At 35.7% G+C, this 19,375-nt stretch overlaps 1 protein-coding gene across 1 annotated transcript; it reads right to left on the bottom strand.

Moving 5' to 3' along the window:
* Positions 1–845: 845 nt before the first annotated feature.
* Positions 846–18,690, bottom strand: LOC116719463 (integrin alpha-L). Its single transcript, XM_032561978.1, has 31 exons — positions 18,560–18,690; positions 15,002–15,125; positions 14,708–14,793; positions 12,943–13,013; positions 12,732–12,846; positions 12,529–12,659; positions 12,282–12,424; positions 12,030–12,183; positions 10,896–11,037; positions 10,716–10,789; positions 10,333–10,447; positions 10,038–10,180; positions 9,581–9,727; positions 9,299–9,496; positions 7,257–7,387; positions 6,824–6,984; positions 6,588–6,745; positions 6,377–6,493; positions 6,161–6,228; positions 5,909–6,050; positions 3,681–3,773; positions 3,472–3,548; positions 3,274–3,354; positions 3,108–3,183; positions 2,885–2,992; positions 2,747–2,788; positions 2,537–2,662; positions 2,346–2,450; positions 2,236–2,265; positions 2,038–2,148; positions 846–1,933 (listed from the first exon to the last, which is right to left on the bottom strand). Exons 1-31 carry the CDS (start codon positions 18,606–18,608, stop codon positions 1,748–1,750), a joined length of 3,504 nt encoding a protein of 1,167 aa, XP_032417869.1. The 5' UTR covers positions 18,609–18,690; the 3' UTR covers positions 846–1,747.
* Positions 18,691–19,375: the final 685 nt, after the last annotated feature.

Raw genomic sequence — 19,375 nt, 5'->3', positions numbered from 1 at the left:
AAGCAGAAAAATGCATCCTGGTTAGAGTCAAAGATTAACATCAGACACAAGACTGATGGTGTTATTGGATTGAGCAGAGGCTACCGAGTCAGGTTCCACTTTCCTGTGCTGTATCAGCTGGTATTGGGCAGTAATTGGGATTCAAAATGTCTTGCAGTTTCAAAATCATGTCACTAGATGTCATAGTTGCTCTGGTTTTACTGTGGTGAACTAAAATCTTCAACTCCCAAACCTTTATTGAGAATTACATCGATGTGACAATAATCTTCATGATTATTTAATTATATTTTTTTTAAAAATTGATTCTATGTGCCTGCTGAAATGCCAACAAGCATACCTTGAAAGTTTTGATCAGTTATATAAGTCTGACTTATTGCCAGACAAAAAGGTAATGTGCCTACTGTGTACAATAATATTCAATAAATTAGAATATGCATTTTGATGAGGCTTGTCAGATTAATACTACCTGCTGAAAATAACCTTTATGGTGGTGTTAAACATAATTTTCATTAAGCCATCTGTTCTGCATCAACTGTTTTTTGTTGGTCTGATGTAATATTGTAATCTTAAATGTGTATTAATCATAATATTAATAACAATAGTAATAATAATAAAATCACCATAGTAAATACAAATCACGGCTTTAAAACACCTATCAGTTCTTTAAAGCCTTAATTTAAAAAACTTTAAGAACAATTTAAAATAAATAACCTTATAAATAAAGCTGAAATAAATAAGGTTTTTATAAGTATTCTAAGTTGCTGAATTTGAATGTATAAATATTGTATCAGATTTTAAGTGCACTTACAACATTTCATTAAAACTGACGACTGCAAAAGCAAAACCTATTTTCAGTAAAAGGCTAATATTTTATTTTAAACATTTTCAAAATGCTACACAAACATGTTGCCCTAAAAGCACTGCTGACATAATTTGAAATGAGGTAAATGTAAATACTTTAATTCCAGTATGAAACAACCTATTGCTGAATCACTACATAATGATTGATGATAAATAAAAGCTGTCATGCTTCACTTCTTTAGCAATCAGCAATTTAAACACGCACACACACACACACACACGCACAATGGCAGGATGCTAGAATGTACCAGTAAAGCCAAACACAGGTGCGCATTGAACAACTATGTATGTTGGAATCAGTCTTCAAAGGTTGGTTGACATGAAACAAAAACCTCAATCCGAGAAATGGGATGAAACAATACGTAAAACAAGCAATGCAAATCAATTTCAAACAAAAGCATTCAATAATACAATCTTATAACTAAAACTCCTTCCAGTCAAACCAATACAAAGAGAAAAGACACAAAAACCATAAGCCACAAAAACCATCCTAGCAAAGGGCGTTAGGTTCAGAGTTTCTGCAAGGCATTTGTATTTATATTACATCATTCATACATCTAGAGTAGTCTTGTTCCCTGCCTCAGGCAAGAACATGTCAAGAACAGCTCAAAGAAAGGCTTTGCTCTGCGTTGCAGTCCCTTCAGGGTCTGAGGTCAAGTCAAACATAAAATTTACTCGGTCAAGCTAACCGAATCTGCATAAAAAGCCGAACCAAATTATCACAACAATTCGGCATCAATACAATGTACTTTGGCCTTTTTCTTTCATTTCCGTTTTACTTTTTTGAAAATGTCAGAAAAAAAAGGGAAGAAAATAACCGTGTAAATATTTGAAATAATCTCTAAATTTTAGTCCCAACTTTCGCCACGTTTGAGCTGGTTCAGCCCTAAAGATCCACGTTTTCACAGACTCCTTCAGGATTAGCTGGGGGTTTGTCTTCTTTGTCCTTATCTGCATTAAGAGGTTTTTTTTCCTCTTTCACTTGTTCAACTTTCTTAAGAGATGAGGGTATTTTCTGAGCAGCCATTTCCTCATTGAAATCCTCAATGGTTTTCCTCTTAAAGCAGCCACACTAAGGACAGGCACAAATGCAACCATTAGACCATTAAACACCAAAACAAACAAAACCATGTCTTAATTCCCAACAGGCTCCAAAGCTGGACATAGAAATCTCACCTTCCACATGATGATCGTGAGTATGATCAGAAGGATAAATCCCATTATCACACCAGTCGCAATGATCAGATTTCTATGTTGAGACACCTTAAATTCAACTACAACTTCAGTCTGTTAGCAGAGAAAAAACAGGTTATGCTTTACATAAAAACATTAATTTGTATTAACTACATAGGTATCGATGAGAGTTGTACATACTGATTTTTCTATTGCGTAGTTCTTGTTTTTCTGAAACGAAAACTCAGATTACAATTACCTTCAAAACTGCATCTCTGAGAAAGTGTCTCAGCAGTTTAACCTATACGTACCTCTTGTTTCATCATGTATCTACTACCATCATAGCGAACTTTTATAGAGCTGTTAAATTTGACCTCTCCGTGGACTCCAGTATATTTTTTCAGAAAGGGCATATTCTTTAGAGAAAGAGCAGGACAGGACAGTTGAGGGAATGTCACAGGTACATGTGGTGTAATTTTTCTTAACTCTTTACAGTACATACCGATTCGTAGTTTTTCAGATTTCGGAAATGCACATCCCCCAACAGGGAAATGTAAACATCTGAATAGTTTTTTAACATAAATGTATCGCATTTTATGGCCACACAGTTTTCTTTCCATGGGCAGTCCTGCAACAAAATAATACTTTGTGTCACATAGTGATTTACTCATAATATGACGACATAGTTTAAGTCCCAATCTGTTACACTAACCTCAGCTTTTGGGGTGGAAAACTTTGAGCACTGAGTTTTATTCTTAAAAACATGAGAAAAATGTAAATATTAAAAGCTTGCAAATACAAGAAGCATTAAAAGTTAAATGAGAAGTGTTGAGACAATTGGACAACTTACTGGCTTGACAATAACTTTATAGTTTGTCATTTCAAAGTCGTGTTCCAGTTTCTCTTGGAAGAAGAGGAATACACTGATGGGAAAATCCTTAAAATTTGTGTTGCGTATCTGTAAATAATAAGAAGCCACATCATTCTGAATAAACAGGTATGTTTTTTCTTTAATAAACTGATATGTTTTTGCTTCAAAGTGATACAATTGCACCGTATTTTAAATCACTTACATTGTATACAGTTGACAGTTTTTGTGTTGTATAATTTTCTGGAGTGAACTTCAGGTTGTCATCAGATGTGTCATTTCTGATAAAACAAAAAGCAACTATTGCAAAACACAGGACACCTTGGTATAATACAGCTGAAGATATTGCGGATGTGTGTCACACTACTCACACTGCTATTGCCATTTCAACAGCATATTTTACAGGAATACTTTTGGTCATAGAAGAACTCTTGCTGGAGTTAGAATTTTCACTAAGAATGCAAAGGATAAAATCTTGTAAGTGTTGAAAATAGAAAAGTTTGCTTCTCAAAATTTTTAGCTTCCCTCTATTGGGAATAACGGTTTTTTTTTTGGTTTTTTAAATGTACCTTTCTGCAAAGACTGTCATCGGCAATGTGTCATTCCACTCAAAATCTTTGGTGCGAAAAGTAGCAATAAACTCGGCCTTTTATGGGACAAGAGAAATTTACTTTAAATTTGGTTCTGCTAAAAAGACTGTTAAAGTTTGTCATTCAGAGAGCTCTTCACAAACTCTCTTGTGTCGCTAAGGAGGATGTTTGGCTGCTGTATGACTCACAGAGGATTTGCTGCGATATACAGGAAGGCTTATCCCACAAATGGTCTCATTAAGTTTTTCTTGGTCCGCGCAGATTTGAGTTAGTTTCTTGTTCTGATGAGGAGAGAAAAGTTAAATCAAGCTTAACTGCTGTAAAGCTCCATGTTTCAAAGCAAAGGTGCATTGACAGAGTCTGTGTCTTTAATGAAGCACACGTAAGAGTGAGACAAGACAGAGACAGGTCTGAAAGACACGGCAGATGCTTTTCAAGCATTTGGTTGTGAAAACTCTGCCAAGACACATCCTGTGTCGGTTTCAAGTCCTCAAAAAACGTTTTGTAGTTTCCTCTACTTGTTGTGTGTCCCAAAAAAGGATGAAGTAAATATATTTTATCTTTCTAGTGAACATAATATTCACTAGAAATAATATTCACTGCCATGATGTCAATTAACACATTTTTAATGAAGCAGCGTTAGACTTTCCCCCGGCTTGTATTCAGTGTCCATTTACAATTACAATTTGTAATTAGTACTCTTCAAAAAATGTGTACAATTTCTCATTCAAACCCAGTGGGCTGAGGCCATTTTACATGTGCAATGTCTATGAAAAGTATTCATCCTCTTGGAAGTTTTACCCTTTTTATTACTTTAACAAATTAGTCATGGCCAACAAAATTTTTTATTTTGCTAACAAAAATTACGAAAAAAAAACCCTTTAAAGGGGTAGTATTATGTATTTTCCAGACACATAGTGCCATTTTGTAGCACAATCAAGTAACTATGTTACATTCAGATGTTATGGAAATGCTGAGTATATCAAACATGATTTTGTAAAAATTAGACTTTACAATTTAATGTCTCAAAATTGTGCCTCTGTCTGCTTAATAAGCTGCTGTTCTTTCTGACACTCCACCTTCTGCACCTAACACAACAATGTTTGTCCATTAAGCCGTTAACGTCATTCTCATAAGCAATGTGTTTGCTAACTGCTGCTGCTGATAATCTGTGGGGGAGCTGTGGGGAACGGTCAGACAAATCTTCTGTGCCAACCCCTAAATGGTTGGCACAGAAGATTAAAGGATTTCTCAAACAGGCATGAAAGAGTTAAGCAGCACTCCAGGTGCATTTTTTCCCATGTGACAATAACATTTAATATGATCTGAAGTTTAAAAATGTCAAATTTACATAATACTGACCCTTCAACATCAAAGTGAAAATGGATTAGGCAACATAAAATAAGTGATTGCATTATTATTTAGTGACTGGCCTAATTCAACAGAGGTACAGCAAAGTGGTGCCAGTAGTCTCAAAATGAGTGGAATGGAGATCATGTGAGTGTGTCTCACCAATATAAAGACACCTGTATCTGCAGGTCCAATCACTGGTTAATCAGAATCTCTGGCCACCATTAGAAACAGGAACACTCCAAGCAAATACAGATCAGAGGATGGATACAAGAAGAAATGGAAGGAATAAAGTAAATCTGCCTACATCAGGCCATCCTCACAAACTGGATGACTGTGTGAGAGAAGGAAATGATTGAGAGAGGCCACTCACACACCTCTTACTACGCTGAAGGAGTTACAAACTTCAGCAGGAGTTACAAACAGGCTGAGCGGACAAACCAGATCATTCTGAAGATTAAATATCCATCTAATAGTTACTTTTCCTGGTACTAACTGATAGGCAGCTTGTGTCAGAGGGCCACTTATATTATTTTTTTCCTGCATGCATCTTCTAGCCCTTTACTTAACCTCTAAGATGCTGTATGTGGTTCTTACGTATGGTTTCAATAGTACTTTCTTTATCGTTTTCAAAGATTTTCATTGATGAACTGAAATTTGACAGGAAAGAGGGTGGAAAGAGAAGAGGAAGACATGCAGCAAATGGCCCGAGACTGGGAATCAGACCAATGATTAATTGGTCTGAATGAATAATGAATGAATGAATAAAGTCTGAGGACTTTAACCTCTGCACATGGTGTGCCTGCTTTACCTACTGAGTCACCCGGCAAACTGAAGTTTCTCATTGCTATGGTAATCCTAAACACGAGAAATCATAATCATAGCATTCATTTAAGCAATTAATCCCTAAAATTTGTACAGTCATTTCAAACTTGTGGATTCAATTTCTGTTTTTAAACTTCTTTCTAGATTTTATGTAATCTTTCCATCCTGAAACCCCCACTCCTCCAAAAAAAAACAAAACAAATCAACTAAAACAACCAGAAAATAATGTAACTTAAATTACCCCTTTTTGATCCAACATTGAGAAAGAGAGGCCTTGAGGGTAGAGCATCGTCAGGCTGGTGTTGTATGAGTCATCAGCCATATTATCGAGTTTTATCCATATTTTGATGCTGCTATCTTTTGTCACTAATAGTTCCTCAGACCTAAAACAGGAAAAGTACTTGTTAAATTCAGTTGAGTTGTTTGAAGCTAAACAATAGCTTTTCTAGATGCATGTGCGTATGTGGGGGTTTTTTTTGTTCAAAATACATACTGAAAATTAAAATCCACTTTAAGATCAGCAATGCAGATTTCTTTTTCACAGTGTTTTTCGAAAGGAACCTGTAAAAAAATGTATATTGTCCAATGAACAGAACTGAATGCAACTTTGGTCAAACTCCAAGAATAAACATTTATCTTAATTGTTTTCTTTACACATCCATCTTTACATCTTTACATTCCTGCAGAACCCTTTGGTTATTGGACCCACCTCAACCATTGCCTGTATTTGGCTGTCTATGCTAAGAATGGCTGTTGAATTGCTGTTGAAATCTTGGGAAAAGTTTAGCTTGATGTTGACAGGAGATAATGTGTCTTGTATGCATTTCTGGAAAACAGAAATAACAGTGTGGTCAGTTCTTGAAGAGACAAAACCAGAAACATTTGAGTAAGATTGATTTCAATCTTATGATTATTCATACATTCATGGAGATAAAATAGTTGAAGCATGTTTCCTTGTCAGTCAGCTCATGGGTTTGTATAATATTCCGGCTATTTGCTCCATTTTCAATGAAGAAACCTCGATTTGATTGCCTCATTGGATCCACATTGAGCATGAGTGAGATCTTGATTCCTGGCCCTTAAGTGGATAACAGTGTGCCATTAAAATGACAAACTTGCAGTTGCTGTAGGTGAAAATCCCATTTTTAATCCTCACCTGCAGTGCTGTTTGTTACTTCTACCATTTCAAAGCAAGCTGTTATGTTAGTCATTGGTAATGGTTTGTCCTCCGTCTTATCCAAGCAGTTGATTTCCTGAATGCTTATCACGTTGGGATAAAATGACAGCTTAGCCTTGACATCTAACACAGGTTTGGACCTGAAAGAGACCAAATAAAGGATTTGTGAACAGTTTTGATGCGACTCCCCTCACCAAGTTATTTTTTTTTAACATATCTGTGCAGCTTTAAACAAGGAACTTTTCAGATTGCTTTTTCCTTATCATCAGATGTTTTAATTTGGTGAAAACTACAAGTACTTTAAAAGCATCAAACCTTCATCTATAGCCTTTTTTCTAGAAATGAACCCAAGTTTGCATTTCAAAACGTCATTTAACTTGAAGAGTGCAGTGGTGCACTAACAAAGTTATACCTTAAGACAACAGCAGCACCTTGGAATCCCACCACAATATCTGGCAACCTATCCTTTCCGAGATCGATGTCTCCATTGATGGACTGACCAAAAAATCTCAATCCAAGATTAAATTGTGCTCCTGTGATTCTCTGGAAAAGCAGAAACGTCACTATTAAAACTGTCACACACATACACACGCCCACGCCTGCCCACGCCCACACACACATACACACTGACAAAATAGTTAGTGTCAATGGAGGAAAAACTCACACTGGTCACTGAAATAAATTGAAACTGAGAAAAGTAATAATACATTAAAAAAATACTGAAAATTAACCAATGCAAATCAGACATTATTGCTGTGTGAATTGTGTTTCTTTTTTTTAAGTACTTCAAAAGTCCTGGGAAAACGTGATGGTACCTGTAACTTAAAATTTAGCTGCGCAACCTTTTGAAGGAATTAAATTATTTCTGTAACTGTTAATAAGATTTCTACACCTGTCCACGGTGTTTTGGTTCGCTCCAGTTGTGCCAGTAACTTTGTGATTTGTCAACATGCATTGTGGTAGTTTCACTTTTAAATGCTTTGTTTTCCTCCTTGGTCGTCTCCCATGAAGTCCACTTTGGCTTGAACAACAACAGATGGTGTGATGTGACACTGATGTATCTTGACTTTGGAGTTCACCTTTAATTTCTTCTAAAGTTGTTCTGAATTCTTTGGTTGACATTTGTGTTAACCTTGTCTTCAATTTGTCATCCTGCGGCCAGGGAGGCTGGCTAAAGTGTTGTGAGTTTAACTTTCTGAATAATAAGTGCTATTTTGTCACAGGAGCATCAAGCTGCATGGATACTGTCTTATATTATCTTTAACATGTCTATAATTTTCTGATTTCCTGAGACAACTTTCTCCTTGGCTACCTATGATCCATATACAGCATGGTATACACCATGTCTTTAAAGGTGGTTGAAAAAACAAATGTAAGCATTTTCACCCTTAAAATCTACCAAGCACTTTGTTCGAATATTGAAACAAATCATTGTAAATTTTACAGAATGTGGAGTTGTCACTGAAGGGTCTTGCTGAGGGCTTATGGGGTTTATCAATGATGACCGTGTGATTTTTTTCTTGTATTTTGAAGCAGTGTTGGATGCTGTGAAAGCAGCCTTATGATATCCCAGTTGTTAAGAGTAGAGTGTATTGATAGCACAATTATGCTGAAATGGCAGAGTAACACATTAAACAATTTCAGAGATTTTGGTATGATTAGCTAACTGGTAATAGTAAAAAGCTAATTTTGGATGTTGTCTACACGATTCCTTTTTACTCCAGTTGTTGAGATATATGCATAAAATGCTCTGACGAGAAAATCTCTTCTCCTCTCAAGTTGCTGAAGAGTTGAAAGAAGGTCCTGATAGTTTTTGTGTTCAGCAGTAAGACTGAAACTAGCAGCTGTGCAGAAATCTTTCATATATGGTATGTAGGGCAATTGTGTGGCTTGTGAGGAAACATGCAGAAGTTTGATCAGAACACACACATCCTGACTTATCTGTGATAAACATGGGTACCTGTAGCAGTACCCATGTGGTATGGCAGGAAAGCAACAGTGACAAACCTTGTTGGGGTGTGCAAAGCAGTAGCATAATGAGAGCCTTCATGAGGACATGTGGTGTCCCAATTTCGCAGTGATTGTGCTACATTTGTACAGCTGTGAAGATCCTGGAGACTAGTGGACAGTTTTAGCCTGGTGTGAGAGAGGGTATGATCTTCTGTTGCCCATAAAAAAAGCTTACTTTGTTTATGCCATGCATTAAAAAAAATAATTCTGACACCGTGTCAATTGGACTTATGACTGCATTGTGATAAATATTTTTAATTTTATTTCAATTTTCTTCATCTTTCTCTCTCAGCTGTGTGTTCTTGTATTAAACACTAAGCATGTTTGAACTCTTAAAAGAAAAAAAGACAAACTGATCAGCAAATGCGACTTCGTTCGACTTCAGAAAATGCATGAACTTTGATGCATTTTTTTACTTGACAGAATCTTATATGATTGTATCACCTGGCTGGAAATGTTGCGCATCCCTGTGCCTCTTTGTCCAAGGTAGATGTAGACCGCTCCAGCGTTTTTCTCTTCCAGGGGGGCTCCCACTGCAACATCTCGGAGACCATCTCCATTCAGATCTGCAAGACTGGATATGGTGGTGCCAAATCTACCCATGGACGGTGCTTTCACTTGAAGCACCCTCATTAAGTTGATCTACAAGCAATGAGGACAATATTTAAGTCAGTAATAAATTCATGCAAAAGTGACTTTTAATCTGAGCCTTAACAATTGATGTACCTTATCAGATATTGCGTAGATGTAGATCGACCCTTCTTTTCTCTCCTCAGGAAGGAAAAACATTGGAGCGCCAACCAGCAGGAAATCAGTGTTACCATCTGTGTCAATGTCCACAGAGCACAGCTCCGCACCAAAATAGGAGCCAATCTGGAAAGTACAGATAAATAGTTGCTTCCTGATCTTTTACTTTCTGAAAAATTAGCTGGAAATTCAAGGAGGTTTTCTGTGTCCCTCTCTGCAACTGCAAAACTGAAACTTTGACTCTCAGCACATATAATAATTTATAATATAATAATTTGTGTTTGTTTGCAAATAGAAACGTGTCTGTAAATTCTTGAGTTTTTCTAAAAGTCACAAGCAAAATATGTTCATAAACAAACATAAGCTTAAAAATGAGCAACCCATGTTCATGTTACTTGTTTATATAATAGATTTTTAAAAAACTACAATTCCCAACCTGGTCCACAGTTATTCTTTGGACTACTGGCCACTTGTCTTCATCACGTCGAAAAACTACAACCTGTCCCATGTGGTTGAAACGTGGAGCGCCAGTGAAATATAAAGAAATGCCATTTCTTTCTCCAACAGAAAGAGTGTATCCTACAAATGTGAGTAGCAACAAATTGTCATGAATTTCTCTTTTATATTGCACAATGTATAACACTAACAGTTGATTTGAAACTGATTGAATTATTCAATTATATTTCTGCTAAAATAAATCATCTGAGTAAAGTAGCAAATAATTAGCATACCCATGTAGGAGGCCTCTTGCATATCTGGGTCTAAAATCACCTTGTTTTGTGTCTTATACTCATTGAGAGTCCCACGCCAGGTGTTTGATCCCACTGAGCCCAGAACCAAGGTGTCCTGTCAACACAAAAGTTTGATCAGAATACACACATCCTGACTTATCTGTGATAAATGATCTTTTGATGGAGACTCATCAAGGTCTATTTCTATTAATTCAGTTTTTAAGCAGAACCTCTTCTAGAAGTTTCCTTTTGTTTATTTATTTCAAGAAGACATCTATGACTCTACTCTCAGGAACAAAAGAGGACACAAATGTTTGACAAAACTGCAAGCCAGATGAAAACAAAAACATTAAATATGCCAACTAAACCAATGCATAATTTACCTTGTGTGAGACAACACTGAATCCACTTTGAGCCATTTGAGTATTCAGTTTATCAGATCGAGTCCTATTAGATCCTAAAAATTACGGAAGAGGAAAAAGTGTCACTACCACATGGACAGGGAAAAATCATTAGCATCTCATTAATCAACACTGCAAAATAAAACAGGGAAAACAAATCACCTTCTATAGCGAAGATCTGTTTTTGCAAACTTCCCAGTATTCCAGTAAGTCCATCATAGTTTTCAATTTTGAACACATTATTGTCTTTTGGTTCTGATGCAATTGTTTTTAATTTGCTGAATTGATCATCTTTAATCTTAACCTGAAATGAAAAAAAACAGTACATGATTTCAGATCTTACACAATTGAAATTGCCATTTTATTTACAGTTTGGTATTTGAAGCAAGGAAGCAAACTCTCTTCTGAGGAGACAAGTGGTTTTTAATTGGTCCGTATTAATGGTCTAGTTTACCAGTGATTAGTATTCTGCAACAGCTTTGCGGAGATAGAAAATACAGCTTATGAACCAATCATGCAATACCTTGAAAGCACTTTTGATGTGAATCTGTGCTATATGCAATTGATACCACACATACAGCGAGTAGAAAGACACATTTTTTTCTCATTGCCTGAAGTTCAATTAGGCCAAACTTGTCTCATTTTAGGTCAGTCAGAATCACCTAAATTATTTCTGTTTGCTAAATGTTATAAAACTTATTCAAAACATTTTGTGCAGATTTGTTTTGTAACTTTCTTCACATTTAGAAGTTTGCATACATTTCATCAGTATCTGGTCTTCCAGCTTTTTTGCTGCAAGGCAAATCCCGTCAGTGTGCTAATTGCAGTGATGGGATTTATTGAACAAGTGTTTCTAACAAGGACATACACTTGTTCAATAAACTTTTTTTTTTATTTCAGCCCAGGTGGTTGGGGTGAAATGTTCTGACTACACTCTTAACTATTTAAAGCAAATGTTAAAAGTTATGTTCTTTTTCATTTTTCATAATAATGTTGGGCTGGGGTTGAGGAATTATGCCTTAACCACCAGATTGCATAGACTTGTAAAGCATAGTTGAAGTAGACAAACGTTAGGTGATATAACAATAAGCAAGAAAGGCAAAGACATAAATGCTAAAAAAAATTTGTTGGAGAATTTAAAAGCAGTGTTCTGGAAAAACTACTGTATATCACTGTGTATAGTGTGATGAGCAATTAATGTTACTCAGTTTCACAAGAAATTTAACAGAAAAAAAAATCAAATAAGTCAACCACATCTTTGAGTCTAGTAATACAGAAAAATATGTTCAAACTTACCCCAATAACAACTCGAGTGATCTCTTTGCGATTATAGGTTGCAACACTCTGGAAACTTTTATCCAGATCACTTGGATCTCCATCTGTGATTATCACCACAGCTTTATTTGCATTTTTTGAGGCTCCTGCTGATTCATTTTCCAAGAGATTGTGCCTGAAGAAATGCTGACGTTTAGGGTTGCTGAAGACAACTCTGCTTAATCTGTGGGAACTAATGTGTATACTGTATGGACTTTGGGCACGCTTACTTACAGTGTAAAGTTAAGGGCCTTGTGTGTGTTGGTTAGACCCTTCATATGCTGTTCTTTGGTAAGTTTGTCTTGAGCAGTACCATCAGCGTAATCATTAAAGTTGAACACTGTCCTGCACGATGTTGAGAACTGAACTGCTGCAAACTAAAGAAAAATATACAACATTGATTTGATTTAACATTAAGATTATACCAGATTATACCCTGACTCACTAATACTTTAACTAAATGCTGAAAGAGTGCACTGACCTTGAAAGATGTGTTTTTAAGTTGGTTCATTATGTCTATTATGAATTTTTTATTTTTATTAAATTCTCCTTCAGTCATGCTCTCGGATCCATCAAACAGAAACACAAGGTTTACAACCTTTTCTATGCATTCTGTAGGAAAGTACAGAACATTAGAACACCATATAAATCAGCATATAAATACTAAAAACGGCACAGCCTTACTTTGGAACAAAGGCTTGAAAGAAGAGATCAGCTCAAAATCATCTGTGATGTTGTAACACAAACTGTTCAGGTAGACATTCTCATCGCATGGATGAGCAAGGCTTGGACTGCAGGCCTAAAGCAGAGCAAAACATGTTAGAGAAATGGGTCTGAACACTGTTTCGACATTAGTTTTGCTCTAAAATATCCCAGACAGTGTGTGGTTTCTTACAATAAACCCGGATTTTGTATCCGTGGCTATTGACAAGCCAAGATGCTTGGCTGAATACGGATGTGAAGAACCTGTAAAACATTTTGTTCCAGTTATACTTTATAGCGACAAACTGATTAGTTTTTACAACGAGGTTTGACGATCAAAGTAAATAAATATTATCTAGATTCTTGCATTTATTTTTACTTTAATTTCATCACAGGCTAGATGTACTGTATGGCAGAGTGCCAGAGTCAGACTAGGAGAAAAGAAAGTCTGTCTTTGAAATAGACACAGTTTCTTGCACTATCGTGTCAAAGTTCTGCTATTGAAAATAATCTGTTGATTTGTTAAAAGATTAAGTATTTCCTTACTGTTACAACCGATACCAAAGTATAATTTAGCAAGACACTCACTAGTTCTCATTTTAATGCAGAGGCAAAACTCCATTAAAATGTTTGGTTTTTTTAACTACTTTATTCTCATAATTTTAAAAATATTCTCTTAGCCCTAATGCTCTATTGTACATATGAAACCAAACTAGCTGTACTTAAGCTATAAATAGAAAATGCATCATTGCCTACAGATTTGGTTTGGAACCTTTTCACATTTTATCCTGCTACAGCTACAAATTCAATCACCAACATGAAACCCAGCGCAACCGACCACCTTTGCTAGTCAAATAACTAATAAATAGTCCAGAGATTTTAACTGTTATCAAAACTTGTTTACTGATTTAAATAAATGTTTTACTTTTTATTTATTCTTCTCTGTAAGGTGGCTTTGAGTCTTAGAAAGGTGCCCTCAGAAAAAGTTTGATATTATTAAAATTGTTGTGTAGTCTCAACGTAAATACGACTGAATATTAGTGAGCAAACAGCATCATAAAGACCAAGGAGCGTCAGTAGTATCAGAGTATCTGTAGACAGATCAGAGAGGAAGATGCAGAGAAATTTGAAATGGATCAGATTATGAAACAAACTAGGAACATCTCGCAGAGCTCTGTTCAAGCCATCATCTGAGAATGAAAACATGGCAATACTGCAGGCCTAGCAAGACATCACTGTGTACTTAACCCGATTAATACAAAATGAGCATTAATCAGAGTAGCAACCAATAATAACCCTGGAGGAGCTACTGAGCTCCACTGCTCAGGTAAAGGAGAATATGGACAAGACAACTTGTTATTGTTCATTTGTTCAAATCTGACCTGACTGGACAACAAGAAAGCTTTGACTGAAAGAAGTCACAAGTCTTAATGGTGACACAGCAAATGAGGAAGAAGGAGTTCAGATCACGATGAAGATCACTTTATCTCCCCTGCTCTCTACCTCCTGCTTCGTTCCAGCTCTTTGTGATGCCATGTGCGTTGTTGTTTCTTGTTTGGAGTTACCCGTGTTATTCACTGAGATCTCTGCTTTTAGAAAAATTATTCTCTTTACTCCACTTGGTTGTTTGATGTCTGCTTCCTCGATACAGTTGAGACCTAATATGATTTTGTCTGATTTCTGAGGACTGACTACCCTTTTCTTTTGTCTTTTCCGTTTTGGGAAGTGGCGTAGTAGATCACATCATTTATATTTCAGGGAAATAAGAAGTCATGCATAATTTAAAATTCTCGAAAAGTACGAGTTTTAAATGATTGAATCATATTTACATTGCAATCAGTATTCATTCCAACTTTTTTTCCAATATTCTGAGTTATATTTCAAACATCAGTACTGCTGGAAGCCATTTTTCTTCTCCTTTATAATGCAGTAGTGTTTAAATGTGAAAGCGCTCATACCATTGAACCACAATTCAGTGCCATTTTGGTCGAGCTTGGAGATGCCCCCTGACCCATTTAGCCGCAGCGGTGCAGTAACGATTACCCTGTGAACCATAGAAATATCAGTGAGATATCAGCAAAAACATGATTCTCAGCAAACAGAAAAGTTTTTGCTAATTACCAAAGTGTTGTTCATATAATGAAAGCTTCTTCCAGGAAATTGTTTGAAAGATAGTTATCTCCTGTCTACTGATTGCTCTTAACGTTACTCTGAATTTTCTCACAACCAGAGAACTGGAGCTGCAAACTCACCCTTTGTTCTTGGGTGACTCGTACTGAAGCACCTTGTATCCAAAGAAATCTTCCTTCTTGCCAGGAAGAACGGTAGAGTTTGTTGTATCAATGTTGAAAGCTGAAGTAATTGGGATGGCTGCAGCTGAAAAGTAGGAAAGATACATTTTACAAGCTCACAAAAGTAGTAGAACAAGTGCTAATTCCTTTTCTGGATGTCTAAGTTGTCTTCATAAATAATCTGATCAACCACCTTTATTATCTTTTCAAAAGAAATTTAATAAATGCAAGCTGTCATAAAAAAGCAATTAGATAATCTGAACGTTGCAATGGGGAGTGAACTGTAAAATTTATAGTTTTAAACGTAAGCCTTCTGATTTGTCTAGGACTTTTTTTCGTTAGATTGCCAGGAAATCCTGTTTAGATCAGAGATATAAGCAGCAGCACAAACTAAGATAATTATAAAACAGAGTAGGTGTATTGCATGACTTGAACAAGTTTAAAATAAATGTGTAAAAATCCACACAGAACATTCACTACTTTAATACCAGAATTATAAAATGACTTTCTGGAGGTCTTATCTCCAGTTTTCAATTGTCAAAAGCAGAAGCTAAGATAGAAAACTTCCCTTAAAGCCATGAAAGCACAAAAAAGTTAGTAATTAGTAAAATTTATAAAAGGCAAAGGTCAGAACTGATAGGAAACATCATCACATGGGAAACATTACAGCCCATCTGCCTTTTGTCAGAGTTAGGACTTTTACTAAAACTCAAAATAGTTTTTTGTTCTGCAGCTGGTGTGCTTCAGAATAATGGTTCTCAAGGTCCACTGCCCTTAACTTTTAGGCATCTCTCTGCTCCATATTTCCTCTGCATGCCATCAAGTGCTGTAGAAGCCTATCAATCTCCCATTTATTTCAGTCACCAGTCTGGTGTGTGGCAGCAGAAACCTCCTAAATCATGCAGGATAATGAATCCTGAACCACTTTGGGTCATTCTTCTGCTGCATGACTCATTTGAAATTAAGGTCATAAATTGATCTCCATGTATTTCCCTTCAGTAGGGTGCAGAACTCTCAGGTCCATTTAGGGCGTGTCGTGCAGATTTTCAAGCAGCAAAGCAGCCCCAGGCTATCACATTTGCACCACGTTTGACTTGATGATGTTCTTTTCTTGTAATGTATTTATTTTTTCAGCTGTATACCAGATGCAATGGGATTTATATCTTCCAAAAACTTCCACCTTTGGAAGTTGGGATGTTTTCCCTAAGTTTTCCTCATCAAGGGGATTCTGAAATATGTGAAATATGTGAAGCATGTCTTTGTGATCTTTTTGGTGAACAGTGGTTTTGGTGAATATATTTATATTTGAATGATGAGTAGTGACCATATCACTGAGTTGTCGCTTCATTATTGTTTTGGTTGGCCCACCACCACGGTTGAGGTTCTCCAGCGTTTCTTGTTTGTTCCATTCATAAATAATGGTTCTCACTGAGGTTCGATAGCAGGCCAAATAGATTAACCCTTCCCAGACGAACAGATGCCAACCACTTTGTTTTCATTTGGTTTTGGATTTTTGTAGATGGGATAAATGTGTTCTGCTTTTTAAAATATTTTAGCCTACTCCATGCTGTCAAACAGGATCTATTGAAGAGATTTCTTGGCTGAATTCAGCTTCTCAGAAAGTGTGTCTGATCACAGTTAAATTATAAATTACCAAAAGATTCCTATCACATCTTCATATAGGAGTAGTTTGTCTACATAATAAATCAATTTATAATTTGAAAATGGCTGTTTGTATTGAGGCTATGTTAATTACTGAGACCTGAAATCATTTAAACAGAAACAGAAGTGAGCTGAGACCAACTTGCTTACTGTCATTCGATAGAGAAGTTAACGCTGTGGGCAAAAGAGAAAAAAAGCTGCGAGAGTCGTTGCTCTCGGTTCTCACACCACCCTCTTTTACCTCATGGTGCAGATGTGCTGCACTTGGGTTTAGAGAGGCATAATCAAGGGAGGACGTCGTCTCCAGTTTCCAACGCATGTTCTTAAACTATTGCCTAACTTGCTAAAAATAAATATTTACTTATTTTACTCAACCAACATAACATCAGAGACATAAAACATATTTTAAAAAAAAAACACCTGCACATGAGTTTTATCACATTTTTTCCATAGATATACTTCATTAAAATGGTAATGAAGGATGGTCTCACAAATGTTTACACCATTCAAGATAAATAAAGCTACTTATTTTCATCCCCCACACACCATTTCATAAATGCAATAATTAAGTGAGCTTAAATATCAATAGAAGAACCCAAAAATACAAAATCTAAGCCTAAATTAAACATTCTCCTTAATTTATTAAAGCAAAATTCAATGTCATGATCATTATTTCTGCATTATCACCATAGTTAAATATTTAAGGTTTATTTAAACCTTAAATATCAAGATATTTAAGATATGAATAAAAGTTAGCTTAGCAAAAGGGAAACTTTAGCAGCCAGTAAAGTTTTACCCACAGTCTGTTGTGTAAATTCAGCAATGAGTCATTCTCACTGTTGAACAGATTGTGAAAACTACTGATGCAAAGCTGTGCAACCTCTGCTTTATGAGTAAATCAGGAGGGGACGGATACTTTTTTAAAGATCCTTTTCATTAAAATTATTTCTTACACTGAAAAGTTTTTTTGTTAAAAAGGAACTGCCTTCATTAGATTAACTGTCGCACTGTTCACATTAAGCAAAGGTGTTAAGAAAAGCTACATACGTATGTGCACTTTTAAAGCTTTAAAATGACAAATGATTTTTGTAATTAATGTTTACCACAATAAATAAACACTTTCCAGATCTCCGCCTTTGTTGTTAGTATTGTGCACTGTCTGATCAGTTATTCACAAAAACATTTTTCTGTCATTAAACATTTTAGAGAAACAGTGTAGAATCAGTTTGCAGAAAGTATGAACACCGTCCTATAGTTGAAAACCTCCGACAAAATAAAAATAACTCCTCATGGTCACCGCTTTGTTCACAATGCCTTCAGTGGCTGGCCGACGTATAAATATAATTCAGTATCAATTTTGCACATCGCTTTGCGAAAGCTGAGCCCTCCCAAAAAAAACACTTTTCATCGCAGAAAAAAAAACATTGAAATAATTTTTTACAAATAATTTTCTCACAATATTAAGCTTTTTGTGCTTTTAGCTGTTGGCGCTACTCAGTTTGTTCTAAAGGAGCAGATAATCAGCTTGGTAAAACAAAGACCATATTATGCTGACACAAGAAAGGAATGCACCCGTTTGTGGTGAAGAGTTCCTGTTTTAAATCTTCTCAAGTCTACACTGTTTCCTTTCCACATAAACAGAAAAAAACAAAGTTCATAATTTGTCACAATTTGAGTAAAAAGGATAGCTGTAACTTTAAAATAAAAACTACATATTGATCATTTTAGTTGCTTCATATTTAACCATTTAGATGATTTTTCACACTTTCTGATCAAAACCATAATTCACCCCATAGTTTTCAGTTTTAGGTGAATAACATAAAAAAAAAAAACACCAATGAATTATTTTAAACTTACCTGTCAGTATCATGTAGATGAGCAGATAGAAGCGCCCTGGTGCGTACATCTTGACATGAATTCAGATTCTACTGACAGCGCCTTTCTGTGTCAGTGTGCAGTAGTTGGAGAGCGAGTTGAAAAATGAGGCTGTTTCCTTAGCAGGTGGGTGTGACACTTCCGATATTACACAGAGCCCCATTCACAGCTGTATAAAATGACTTCGATCCCCAATACTTCCCACTGTCATAGAAAATTTCAAATTATTTCTGTTTAAAAAAAAACACTCCAGTTGCTTCAAATTGTGTTGGTTTTATTTTAAAGAGCTTTAAATGTTGTTTAAAATGTAAATATCTTCCCCCTAAAGACATCTGTTCATGTCTGAATGTTCTTGGCTGAACATGTTTCAACTCTGTTTAGGTTTAGAAAAGCCTTTTTCTTGAAAAATGTCTACAAATGCCAAGTCTTTTGGGCGGGATCACAGATTAGCCACTTTTTTCACAATAAACTTTAAAACCTCCTCTTGATGTAAAACAAACTCACCACCAACCTGGAGGTGATGGTGAGAGAAAATAAGTATCTATGCGTATGTAATACTGGATTTGTAAACCGTCTGAGTCTGTTTGTGTGTAACTTTGGATATTTATGTGTGCAAAACCTGATTTGTGAACTGAAAAACATTTTCTGCATGAATTTTTAAATGTGTTTTCAAATGCACACACACCAATATCTAAAAATTATCAATACAAAATAAATTAACACGCACAGTTACAAATTACACAAATAATAACATTTGAGAGATATATTTTTATCTTCAGTCTCACAAATGTGATAATT

Source organism: Xiphophorus hellerii, chromosome 5 (genome assembly GCF_003331165.1).
Source record: "Xiphophorus hellerii strain 12219 chromosome 5, Xiphophorus_hellerii-4.1, whole genome shotgun sequence".
Taxonomy (NCBI): domain Eukaryota; kingdom Metazoa; phylum Chordata; class Actinopteri; order Cyprinodontiformes; family Poeciliidae; genus Xiphophorus; species Xiphophorus hellerii.
Note: the sequence above shows the minus strand (reverse complement) of the source record. Positions and strands in the feature narration are given on the sequence as shown.

Excerpts from the sequence above, each read along its gene's own strand:
- LOC116719463 (XM_032561978.1), bottom strand. The coding sequence starts at position 18,608 with ATGTACGCACCAGGGCGCTTCTATCTGCTCATCTACATGATACTGACA. Across the intron at positions 7,388-9,298 it reads TGCGCAACATTTCCAGCCAG|AGAATCACAGGAGCACAATT; the intron begins GTGATACAATCA and ends CTGCTTTTCCAG. Across the intron at positions 6,051-6,160 it reads AAAGTGGATTTTAATTTTCA|GTCTGAGGAACTATTAGTGA; the intron begins GTATGTATTTTG and ends TTCCTGTTTTAG.